We start from the raw sequence: 13419 nt of genomic DNA on the forward strand, positions 1-13419 counted from the left end.
GAAGAGCTGTTTGTGATGGGCTTTGGTTCATCATGTGACTTTCTCATCACCACCTGTTTTTGGTGGTTATCAGTGCATTACAATGGTTCAAAACAGATATTAACACTTCAATATGTTGGTTTATTAACATTACATCAGTTAATGAAATACGGTATTTTATTGTGAATTTAAGTTAAGTCTGTAAAACCTAAAATGTTGCTACCATATTTTTTACAGTGAAGTTCTGGCAACCACAGCTGCCTGTATTTTACCGTAAATGTCACAGATTTTTTTTTTTACAGTGTATCACAACATTTGTTGCTTTGTGGCCTGTCTGCACACACATGAAATGAGTAATTCTTCAAACCCTAGCTCTGGTGAATCTTGTGACCATATGCAGCATCACATGCAGTTCATGAATAGAGTTAACTGCAGAGTTGTGTGAATGTCACATTGTTGACCTTAAAGGGTTTGTGTTGTGCATGTGTGGAGCAAATCAGTCTTGCTACAGACCACTTTTTTAATAATATTGGTTTTCAAATGTGTCCACAGATCAAGGCTAAAAACTATGACAAGGTTGAAAAGGTAAGTGTTTGTTTTCGCATGGAAGCCATGTGTCGAATTTATTGATCGTATGATATTACTCTGACATACACAGGTGTGACATACTCCTTAAAAGCTGAACTCTATCTATGTCACCACTTTATGTCCTCAAAAGCTCAGGCAGAGTAAACATCAAGATGTAATGAAGTAAAATAACACCCTGCTTTACTAGAAATATCCTGTTTGCTCTGCTAAATCCAGCAAACAGGCAATCCGACATTAAAAAATTAGGAAAAAAACGGATTCTTCGTCGGATATATTGTCTTATTTTTTTTAAAGATCCCAGTTCAGTGAGCAATTCACTGTTAATGCATTTTAGCAACAAAGCAGTCATACGGGGTCAATTGAGTCGCGTACCTTTCATGACCCTTTTGTTTCTGAAAACTAACACAAAAGTACCATGGTTTTTAGGACATGGTATTCTTTGCATTACCTTGGATTACCATGCAAATGCCGTGATATATGAATGTTAATCATTCAGTGTTATATTGAAGTACCATGGTATTGCCAGCTGATCAATGTAAGCATCTGCAGCATAATTATAACTTCAATATATATATTGGAGCATAATCTAGAATTTGTTGGCTTCGATGTGTGTTTGTATTTACATCCAACATGGTTTTGTAGTCTCTATTTTTTGTAAAGGATTGCAGTAATTAAAAGTGTGTATGCATATGTAATTTTATGTTTTGCATCTTGTGTGTCAGAAGAGATTGTTCACTCTCCGATCTCTTGCTCAGTTATTTCAGAGGTGCTTAATGAAGGTTCTGCACATTGACCTGTGGAAGTGCTACCTCTCATATGTACGGGAAACCAAAGGAAAACTGCCCAGCTATAAGTATGTGACACAGTTGTGTTTATATGGCTTTAAAGTAGTGATCAAGTGACTAGAGATACACTAATATAAAGTGGGGTCAAAACTCAGAGAACACAGTTCAGTCTGGGATTTCAAATACTAGTAGTTGAAATCTAGACAGAAAATAAGTTTTTAGGCTTAAATTAAAAATTGGACTTCATGATGTAGAATGAATAGAAAATATTTCAGGTTCTGCATTATTACTAGTTTACTATGCAAACTATCACATCTGGTTTTCTGGTTCCCATTGCAGCACAAGATGCTCTTTGAAACCTCCTCAAATAATGCTGGATAACATGAATATCAAGTTCATTAAAATGCCGTTAAATTGAAAGAGGAACAATTATTAATAACCAAATCGATTCTCACTGTTACTCACTGTTATTCTGATAATTTGTATGGGGGGGAAAAAACTTAAGTTAGAAGAATGCAAGATAAAAGCATTTTTTTCTGGACCTATTGTATATTAAAGCAATAAGCCCCAAGAAGCCGTGGTTTACGGTGAATTTATAACAGCTAAGGGGTGTTGTTAGGCATGACGCGAAGCGGAGTATGTGTAACAATGTAGTTCCTCAGAAACGGTTGTGGTTCCAACCAAGTGGTTGCCGAGCAACACACAAATGTAAACAAAGGTGTTTGTTTGTAGAGTAATTTACAACAGCTTTGAACTTGGCTCAACCAATCAGAATCAAGGAACGGAACTATCCGTTTTATAAAATACTATTAATATTAGCAAATGAGACAATTATACTGACAAAAAATATAAAATGTAATTTTTTTTTTACAGTGTCACTTTTACTTTACAACAAATTTAGAAAACAAAGTTGCACACTTTTGGTTGATGATCGTTATATCACTACTTTAAACACTACTTTCACTTGGCATTGTGAGTTGAATGTTTTCTTGTCACACATAATTAGAAAGTCACTTTAAATACTTAAAATGTGCTGTTCTTTGGCAGGGAAAAGATGGCACAGGCTTATGATTTTGCTTTGGATAAGATTGGGATGGAGATTATGTCCTATCAGGTGAGTGTTTTGACAGTTGGTTCTTATCCTACCTTGTTCTATGGCATCATGGACATTAGCTCTAAACTCTTCTCCTTCTCTTAGATTTGGGTGGATTACATCAATTTCCTCAAGGGAGTGTAAGTACACCATTTGCATTTTCAGAACCCATTTCACGGTCATTAAAGAAGTTCATAAGGCATTTGAAGGGCTCTCTGTATGCGTCTCTAGAGAGGCCGTGGGGTCATACGCTGAGAACCAGCGTATCACAGCCGTCAGACGTGTGTATCAGAGAGGCTGCGTCAACCCCATGATTAACATTGAGCAGCTCTGGAGGGACTACAGCAAGTATGAAGAGGTGAGTACGTTGAAGATGAATGGATATGTTATTCCGGTTCAAGACACTCTTTTGGAGAACAGCAAGAATTCAGATTTGTTAAGAGAAAGTCCTCTTCAACTTTCTATTGTTAATTTGGTCTTAATGTGCATGTGCCATCTCTAGTTTGTCATAAATTGCTTTTGTTCCATTATAAAGGGCATAAATGTGCATTTGGCCAAAAAGATGATTGAAGACCGGAGTAGAGACTACATGAACGCCAGGAGAGTCGCCAAGGTGAGTTCTGCACGGGTTAAAGTGTGCGTTGTGATAAAACGATAGGGTTTTCTGATAGACCTGACATTATGTTGGGGTTCTCAATTTTTTATTTTGGTCCCAACCATTTTTAAGTTTCCAAAATGTGCAAAAAAGCTCAAAATGCACTATTAATAAGGTACTATTTGTCGAAATCTCACAAAATCGCTTCTGCATCTCGTGATGTTCCTCTGTTATTAATTCTCTGCTGATTTTAATCCCGTTCAGGAGTATGAGACGGTGATGAAGGGTTTGGACCGGAACGCCCCCTCAGTGCCGCCCCAGAACTCCCCACAGGAGGCCCAGCAGGTGGAGATGTGGAAGAAATACATCCAATGGGAGAAGAGCAACCCACTGCGTACCGAAGACCAGACCCTCATCACCAAGAGAGGTGGCTTACAGGAAGATTCATAAATAATGAGCTGCAGGTTTTGACGATCAACTGCTGTTTCAGACCTGTGTTTACAACGCTTATCATTTTAAAGCAGCTTTACAGAAAATCACGATGTTAATGTTTATAATATCTTAATATCTTCATGCCATATATGTGACCCTGGACCACAAAACCAGTCATAAGTGTCACTTTTTCGAAATTGAGATGTATACATCATCTGAAATCTGAATAAATAAGCTTTCCATTGATGTATGGTTTATTAGGATTTAACAGATTAGAGCTGGACGTTATTATAGTTTACATTTTGCAAACATGCATTTGGGTTTTGCTATATATTATATATCGGCCTATGCAAGCATACTGTATGTACATACTTAGCTTAGCAATACTACAGTTTACATTTTGCAGCGATATAAACGTAAATGTACTGATATACATATATAAATGTATTGAATACAGTTTAAAATCTCTGGTAGAATTTAGGAGAAGAGAAGAGTTTCTGGTGATGTTTGTTATTAAATCAGGCTGTTTTATGTATCTAATTATTTGATTTGTCACTTGCAGTGATGTTTGCCTATGAGCAGTGCCTTTTGGTACTCGGCCATCACCCTGACATCTGGTACGAAGCTGCCCAGTATCTGGAACAGTCCAGCAAACTGCTGGCAGAAAAAGGGGTTGGTTTGCACATCATTTTATATAAACGGTTTTACCGCCGGTGCTAAAAAATGAAAATAGATGATCAACTTATTTCACTCATGATCTCCTCATTCAGGACATGAACAACGCCAAGCTGTTCAGTGATGAGGCGGCTAACATCTACGAGCGTGCCATAGGAACTCTGCTCAACAAGAACATGCTACTGTATTTCTCTTTTGCAGATTATGAAGAGGTGAGATCCCTAGAACTGCATTAAAGGATGACCTGAGCTGTTATACCCAGTGTTGGGGAAAGTTATTTTTAAAAGTAATGCATTACAATATTGCGTTACTCCCTAAAAAAGTAACTAATTATTATACCTCTAAATAGACCGTATTCTACACTTTTACTGCATTTTAAGCTCTTCCATGAGGTTATGTTAGTCAAGGTCTCTAGCACCAAAAAGAATCAGAATTTAGTTATGTGATAATTTTTCAGCTTTTTTCTATTCCGTCTCACCTTTACAGTTGAATAGGCTGTTTTGCTACTCTACCTTGAAGACTTCGAAATGTAAATCACATTGCATTTATAAGAATAGTTCACTATGTCATATGTAAATCTGCTCCTGGTTGTGACCAGTGTTATATTAGTATCGCTGAGGTAATGTTATAATTTTTATTAATATTTAGAATTTTATATTAACTAAATAAAATATCATTTTATTTAGAGTTTTAGTCATTTTGTTGTATATTTGACATTTTTATAAATTTTCTTTGTAGTTTTTAATCATTTTTCTTACTTTTTCATCTTTTTAAAATAGTTTTACCTGCAAATAAATTAAAAAAATTCAGGAAATAAAATATTTTTTAATTTATTTGCAGGCAAAAATTATTATTATTATTATTTTTGTAGTTTTAGTTAACTATAATAACCCTAGTTGTGATGTCATGATTATTTTATTTATTTATTTTTTAGGGAGTTTAAACGAAACGAACTCTATTTCAAAAGTGCAATAAAAATCTTGTCCCCTGTAATCTGACAATTCAACATTTGTCCATTTACATTATTGATCTGTTTTTCACAGAGTCGCATGAAGCACGAGAAGGTTCATAGTATATACAACCGCCTCCTGGCCATAGAAGATATCAACCCTACTTTGGTGAGTCCAGCTGCCTGTGTCCAAATGCCTGTGATGGACAAATAATAATAATAATAATAAAGTTCTGCTAAAACCTCAGGAGTAAAAACTGCTCACAACCCAGTGATTCAAGAAGTCATTTTGAATAGTTTTTATCAATTCCTTTCCAGCAATCACATTCAACTGGAGAGTTTATGGAAATATCTGGGAAATTCGTTGTTTGAAATCGTGTGGGATGCCTAATATGCATAAACACAAATGTTATGATTGTGAATAAACACAGACTGACCCGTTGAATTGTTCAGGTCTATATCCAGTACATGAAATTTGCCAGAAGAGCTGAAGGCATCAAGTCTGGTCGCACCATCTTTAAGAAGGCCAGAGAGGATGCTCGCACACGCCATCATGTGTACGTCACTGCTGCTCTTATGGAATATTACTGCAGCAAGGTAACATTAACACCACACGTCTCTTACATATACACTACACTTGGGTTTCAAGTGTTTTCGAAAGAGTTCTCTTATGCTCATCAAAGCTGCATTTATTTAAACAAAGTACATTAAAAACAGCAATATTGTGAAATATTACAACAATTTAAAATAGCTGTTTTCTATTGTTATATATAGTAAAATGTAATATATTCCTGTGAGTCAAAGCTGTATTTTCAGCATCATTACTCCAGTCTTCAGTGTCACATGATCTATCAGAAATCATTCTGATATGCTGATTTGCTGCTCAAGAAACATTTATGATTATCATCAATGTTGAAAACTGTTTGATATTTTTGTGGAAGCCATTTTTACATTTTTTTCATGATGTGACCTTCACAATTATTACACCACCAAACATATTTTACTTTACGCCCCTCAGAAATCTAAAGCAGTGTTTCCCAACCTTTTTTTAGTCGCGGCACCCTTTGGAAATTTTAACAAACTTGTGGCACCCTACAAAATAAATGTTGTCACAATATTTGAATTTCTAACTTCGATATGATAATTTGAAAAGTATAGATATTCGGTACAACAGGGAAGAACTGCAGAATATAATGTCATACAGATATTTTTAAAAAAATATCTAAAATGAAAATGAAAATTTGTCCATCAATGGTGGCAATCAATAGACTAATTTCTATTGAAGAGACCAATTTATATGACAGATTTTAATGTAGGCTTTTATTCATATGTAAACACTGTGAGATAGCTAGTTATAATGGTAATTAAACAAAGTTTTGATTTTACAGCTGGGTAATTTTGTTGCAGTAGCACGAGATAGCTTGATTTCAAACTTTGAATTGAAACAGAGTATGTGAATGACTGTTCCCTTGCCGACAGGACACACCTGTGGCCTTTAAGATATTTGAGCTTGGACTGAAGAAATACGGTGACATTCCTGAATACATTTTGGCGTACATTGATTACCTCTCTCACTTAAACGGTAAGAACGCCATTCCCTCCATCCACACGTCTGGTGAATTGACAGTCTCCTTTTAATCTGCTGCCGAGCAATGGGTGATATTTATTACACCTGTACTGCCCTGTCATCATATTGGGTGAAATGCTGGAGAAAAGCTATTTCAGCCAAAGCATTGAGAGATGCGTAGCATTGACATGCCCTTGTGATGACTGTTTATTTACACACACAGATGATGATATCTGACACAGGAGCACTTAGCAGACCAAACAAAGCTTTTGTCTCCTTTATAAAGCAGATAGCTAGGAGACTCTGTTTGCAAAGCAGTAAACATCGGTCATGTTTATCTTGTTGCTAGGCTATTACCAAAAAAAGAAGAGAAGTAAAAAGCCTGGCCAGGAATGAGTTTTCAAAAATGACAATGAATTATTGAGCTGTTTGCCCTTCCCTCCATCACAGAGGACAACAACACCAGAGTCCTGTTTGAGAGAGTCCTGACGTCCGGCAGTCTTTCCCCTGACAAATCTGGGTTAGTGATTATTTTACGCAAATATACCATCTGTTTCTTTTCATTTTTGCTAACTATCTGCTGAACTTTTCACACTTTAGAATGGAGTTATTTTAACACAACAGTCATTAACTTTTATGTTTCGCACAGGCTACGTTTCAATGCATCTAAATAATCTGTTAGTAAATGAACTGATGGCTCAATCAGATTGAAAAGAGGTTGACTGAGCTCGATCCGAATGAAATTTGAATCGGATTGGAAGGAATGGTGTAAACCTGAAATAATCGGAGCGCTAGGAAAAAATTAAGCGTGGAAACTCTTGAATCTGACTTTTCTCAGTTGGATTCAAAAACACCTTGCGATACAATGCCCAATGCTTTGATAATCAGTGTTGGGGGTAACGCATTACAAGTAACGTAAGTTACGTAATCAGATTACTTTTTTAAAAAGTAACTAGTAAAGTAACGCATTACTTTTTAATTTACTAGAGAATATCTGAGTTACTTTTTCAAATAAGTAACGCAAGTTACTTTTTTTTTTCCAATTTATTGATTGACAACTCTTCTGTCCCCATGTTGGTTTACTTTCTCTTCAGCCTGAGGCTTGCTTATTTCACTTTTGGTGTGAAAAGGCTTTTATATTTGCCAAAAATATAACTTTTTTTATTTTAAAAACAAACAAGCAAGCCCTGTCCAGATTTAAAAAGTAACGCAAAAGTAACGTAGCGCATTACTTTTCATAAAAAGTAACTAAGTAACGTAATTAGTTACTTTTTTTATGGAGTAACGCAATATTGTAATGCATTACTTTTAAAAGTAACTTTCCTCGACACTGTTGATAATTGTTTACTTGCATTTTACGTCTTACAAGATGTGCAAATAAATATGTGAATCGGATTACTTTGAGAATTCATATTAAACAGAACATTAAGAATCTGAGATTGGATTCGGACTAGTCCGTGTAAACATACCCACCATTCATACTTTAACCCTGGGTTAGTAATTCACACCATACAGTTTGTACTCATATTGGTCAACCAATATGTATTTTTCATTGGCTAGTACTGATATCTAGAGATCAAGTAGGCCAATATAATTTTCTTAGGTAAAATAAAATGTACAGTTAATATCAAATGAGACATTTATTTGACATAATACTTACTAAAAATATATGCAAATGGAATATGAAGAGACTGTTGGTACATTTTGGATCTGATACAAGCTGAGTCTATCATGTATTAGGCGATAATCCTAAAATAGCCAAATATCGACCAATTCATTTAAAGCAGCACTATGTAACTTTTTCTGTGTTCAAAATTTGCAAAATGTATATAATGAGCGAGTACATCATGAATTCATCTTCCAAACCGCGTTTTTGTCTTATTCCGAATCACTACGGTACACTTATAATAAGTACTTATATTTGGACTATTGTGGCCTGGTCGGTTCGTCGCCGCTGCGGAGTAACACATACCTGCGTGAATCGCCATAGACATAAACTTAGAGAAGTAGCTCCGGTTGGAATGTTCTTCCGCGGGATGTGTGCAGTTCTGTTTATTAACCGCTAGAGCGCCAAAAGTTACATAGTGCTGCTTTAAACTATACGTGTGAAATGAAATCTATTTTCTAGATGCATGTTCTAGATCTTGTTGTGAACAATTCATCTGTGCATGTTTCATATTTAAATCATTTTTTGCCCTTTTAGTGTTTAATCTAAACATCCTAACTGGATCTCATTTAGTCACTTAAACTCCGCCCCTGCAAATCTGCCGCCACTTTTGAGTGCCACGCCCACATCTCAACATCCAATCAACAACCGATGTATAGAACCAATCCCTGCCCTACATTTTTATTATTTGTATTTTTTTCAATAATTTGTTACACTTGGATGTACATCACAATATAGAAGAAAACATCTGTCACTAATTCTGTTTCATTATGACTTTAACCCAGGGTTAAATGTAACGTGAAAAAGATAATATTCCTGATGTTAACGTGTGATTTTTGTGTAACAGGGAAATCTGGGCGCGCTTCTTGGCCTTTGAGAGCAACATCGGGGACTTGGCCAGTATCCTGAAGGTGGAGCGAAGGCGTTTCATGGCCTTTAAAGATGAGTATGAGGGAAAGGAGACGGCTCTGCTGGTGGACAGATACAAGTTCATGGATTTGTATCCCTGCTCCCCCAGCGAGCTCAAAGCCCTCGGCTACAAGGTACAATATCATTCACAAATGATACTTTGGCACGACTAACACTTATCAATTAGCTTTGCATTAGTTTCTTAGCAGCCAGTAATAGTAAAGGCCCTCATATACTCACAGCAAAGTTCTTTTTAGTTCTTTGCTTAGGAGTAAAAAGTTGGAAATACCTGAGCAGTGTTATACTGTTAGCAAACATCCTGACGCAACCCACACTGCTTCAGATATATAAATGTGCTGCGCGCTTTCCTCTCAATGAAACAATAAACACACAACAATAATGACAGTGGTGAGAAAACAGCATGTAAGAAAGAATCTGATCATAGTGATATGCTTATGTTTGTACTATACGGAGTAGACCAAAGTATATGGGGGCTTTAAATACATCACTAATTTATAGTACAACATATCCTCCATCATCTGAACATGTCGATTGGCAGGACGTGTCTCGTGCCAAATACGCATCACTGATGCCAGAGGCGGTGGTCACTCCTTCTACCCCTTCGCTGAAAGACGAGGCCGACCGCAAACCTGAGTATCCCAAACCTGACACCAGCCAGATGATCCCTTTCCAGCCACGTCATCTGGCGCGTGAGTATAAACACCTCACATACATTTAACATTCAACTCCGAGATGCATCGTTTGAGGATCTCTGGTCTAGATCATATGGAACCTTGTTTCCACCACAAAATAAAAAAATGAAAGAAGGTAAATGTGACTTTGTATCTCACAATTCTGACTTTTTTTATTTATACCTTGGAATTGAGACTTTTTTTTACTTAGAATTCTGACTTTTTTTTTTTCCTTGGGATTCCAAGTTTGCATCCACAATTCTCACATTTTTCTAAGAATTCTGAATTTTTTCTTGGAATTCTGAGTTTACAGCCCACAATTCTGACTTTTTCTTGCAATTGTAAGGTTTCTAATTTTCAATTCTGATTTTTTTTCTTAGAATTCTGAGTTTACATCACACAATTTAGTTTTTTTTCTGATAATTCTTACCTTTTTTTCCCTTTTGGAATTCCAAGTTTACCTCTTCAATTCTGACATTTTTCTTAGAATTCTGACTTTTTTCCCCTTGGAATTCTGAGTTTACAGCCCACAATTCTGACTTTTTCTCGCAATTGTAAGTTCGATTTTTTTTCTTAAAGGTCCTATATTGTCAAAACTGAAATTTCCTGGCTTTTTTCATAACTGAGGTCTAGGTGCTATGTAACTACCATATACAGTGGGTACGGAAAGTATTCAGACCCCCTTAAATTTTTCACTCTTTGTTATATTGCAGCCATTTGCTAAAATCATTTAAGTTAATTTTTTTTCCTCATTAATGTACACACAGCACCCCATATTGACAGAAAAACACAGAATTGTTGACATTTTTGCAGATTTATTAAAAAAGAAAAACTGAAATACCACATGGTCCTAAGTATTCAGACCCCTTGCTCAGTATTTAGTAGAAGCACCCTCTTGATCTAATACAGCCATGAGTCTTTGGGAAAGATGCAACAAGTTTTTCACACATGGATTTGGGGATCCTCTGCCATTCCCTCTTGCAGATCCACTCCAGTTCTGTCAGGTTGGATGGTAAACGTTGGTGGACAGCCATTTTTAGGTCTCTCCAGAGATGCTCAATTGGGTTTAAGTCAGGGCTCTGGCTGGGCCATTCAAGAACAGTCACAGAGTTGTTGTGAAGCCACTCCTTCGTTATTTTAGCTGTGTGCTTAGGGTCATTGTCTTGTTGGAAGGTAAACCTTAGTTCCAGTCTGAGGTCCTGAGCACTCTGGAGAAGGTTTTCATCCAGGATATCCCTGTACTTGGCCGCATTCATCTTTCCCTCGATTGCAACCAGTCGTCCTGTCCCTGCAACTGAAAAACACCCCCACAGCATGATGCTGCCACCACCATGCTTCACTGTTGGGACTGTATTGGACAGGTGATGAGCAGTGCCTGGTTTTCTCCACACATACCGCTTAGAATTAAGGCCAAAAAGTTCTATCTTGGTCTCATCAGACCAGAGAATCTTATTTCTCACCATCTTGGAGTCCTTCAGGTGTTTTTTTAGCAAACTCCATGCGGGCTTTCATGTGTCTTCCACTGAGGAGAGGCTTCCGTCGGGCCACTCTGCCATAAAGCCCCAACTGGTGGAGGGCTGCAGTGATGGTTGACTTTCTACAACTTTCTCCCATCTCCCGACTGCATCTCTGGAGCTCAGCCACAGTGATCTTTGGGTTCTTCTTTACCTCTCTCACCAAGGCTCTTCTCCCCCGATAGCTCAGTTTGGCCGGACAGCCGCACACAGCCTGCATAAAGTAGCTGTGATTTTTCACGAACCGTTGTGACTTCCGTAAAAAGTTGACGTCAGAACTACACAGTCACCGCCTTCAGTCACCACCCCGAGCACCGCACACCGTCCCACTGTCCTTTTGCCAAAACCCCAGACAACATTGCGGAAACGTGGAAAAGGTTAACTTTAACCATGAAACCAGATCGGCCGACCTGTAACGTTACACTCTCACTCAAAGGATGGACGATCTGACAGGATTGTTACTATGAGGTGGATCACATCTAACGTGTACAGTAAAGACAAACTCACCGTGTCTATCTAGTCATGATGAAGATGTATATACATTTCAATTTCACGTGTTTCAGAGGACTTCAGTCTCATCGCTAGAGATCAGAAATCATCGCTCATCTCCATTTGGTTCAGTGCTTTCAAAGTTTCTTTTTAACAGTTTTATTTTTTAAAACTGGGTGGTTTATACTGTATAAAGTTTTTATTCTTGTTTGCCTCATAGTTCTGAACTTGCCATGTGTAGTTGCTGGTGATGGAAGAGTTGAATCTCATTTTGTAGTGACCTGAGGATCACACACAACTTACTTCCAATAAAAGAAAATGATAAAAATGTTGTTGCGTTATGTGTTACTTCACTGTCCGATCGTTTTATCAATGTGCCGAATAAATCTGAGCTCTGAAACAAATGTCAGAGCATTTGTGCTCACCACTAGGATGCACTATAGTGCAGTAGATGTTTTTACACAACCCCAACAAACTCAGAATTCCAAGAAGAAGAAAAAGTCAGAATTCTAAGAAAAAACATCAAAATTGAAAATGAGGAAAACTTGCAATTGCGAGAAAAAGTCAGAATTGTGGGCTGTAAACTCAGAATTCCAAGGTGGGAAAAAGTCAGAATTCTAAGAAAAATGTCAGAGTTGAAGAGGTAAACTTGGAATTCCAAGAGGAAAAAAAAGTAAGAATTATCAGAAAAAAAAACTAAATTGTGTGACGTAAACTCAGAATTCTAATAAAAAATGTCAAAATTGCAAGAGATAAACTCAGATTTCTAAGACAAAAAAGTCAGAATGATGGGATGTAAACTCAGAAATTCGAGACAAACAGTACACCAGAACACAGGATGAGGACAGTTGTAAAGACCTAGATGTGATTTTCACACAAATATCTCCAGGTTATGTTTCACCTCAAAATCAGAAGAAATATATATAGCATAAAATAACTGAATGATAGTTTAGGACTGTTGCATTATAACATTGTTTTCAGGACAAGCAAGAATCGTTCCCCCTCAAAATCTCAGTGCAGTAAAGCTAAGTGTTTTTTTTTTTACTGTAAATGTGCTGTGCTAAAATAGTGTAATTGTTGCTGAAAAAAATGTCATAATTCACAACGATGATGTATATATATATATATAAAAAATGCCTTTAAAAATAGGTTGAATTAATTTATTTGATTTGGGATGAAAAAATGTGACATTTCAGTGTTATTTAATATATTTGAGATAATGTTATAGTTTTCATCAATATTTTGAATTAGTTTTTATAATTTTGTTGTCATTTTTATTGGGGAATTTATTGGACGTCTATATTTCAGTTTTAGTTTATTTTAGTGCATGAAGTAACTAAATGAAAACGAGAAATGTTGCTTCAGCAATTGGAAAAGCTGAAATAAAATAATTGTAATCTTATGTTTTATTTCAGTTCAAGTTTATTTCAAGGAATCCAAGTTTTTTTTTTGTTGTAGTTTTAGTTTTAACTGATGATAATAACCC

General features: G+C 36.5%; 1 protein-coding gene across 1 annotated transcript in view; it reads left to right on the forward strand.

The window, feature by feature from the left end:
• LOC107717625 (cleavage stimulation factor subunit 3) overlaps positions 1 to 10019 on the forward strand; it is a 17475-nt gene extending 7456 nt beyond the window's left edge. The window contains exons 4-18 of the mRNA XM_016524435.1: positions 532 to 564; positions 1323 to 1420; positions 2400 to 2466; positions 2551 to 2585; positions 2677 to 2803; positions 2981 to 3058; positions 3305 to 3467; positions 4035 to 4144; positions 4243 to 4359; positions 5191 to 5265; positions 5550 to 5693; positions 6576 to 6678; positions 7114 to 7183; positions 9177 to 9372; positions 9798 to 10019. Of these exons, the coding sequence (XP_016379921.1) occupies positions 532 to 564; positions 1323 to 1420; positions 2400 to 2466; positions 2551 to 2585; positions 2677 to 2803; positions 2981 to 3058; positions 3305 to 3467; positions 4035 to 4144; positions 4243 to 4359; positions 5191 to 5265; positions 5550 to 5693; positions 6576 to 6678; positions 7114 to 7183; positions 9177 to 9372; positions 9798 to 9977 (1596 nt within the window). The 3' untranslated portion in view covers positions 9978 to 10019. The remainder of the gene's footprint in view (positions 1 to 531; positions 565 to 1322; positions 1421 to 2399; positions 2467 to 2550; positions 2586 to 2676; positions 2804 to 2980; positions 3059 to 3304; positions 3468 to 4034; positions 4145 to 4242; positions 4360 to 5190; positions 5266 to 5549; positions 5694 to 6575; positions 6679 to 7113; positions 7184 to 9176; positions 9373 to 9797) is intronic.
• Positions 10020 to 13419: the final 3400 nt, after the last annotated feature.

Source organism: Sinocyclocheilus rhinocerous, unplaced genomic scaffold, assembly GCF_001515625.1.
Source record: "Sinocyclocheilus rhinocerous isolate Xijiao unplaced genomic scaffold, SAMN03320098_v1.1 scaffold240, whole genome shotgun sequence".
Lineage (NCBI taxonomy): Eukaryota > Metazoa > Chordata > Actinopteri > Cypriniformes > Cyprinidae > Sinocyclocheilus > Sinocyclocheilus rhinocerous.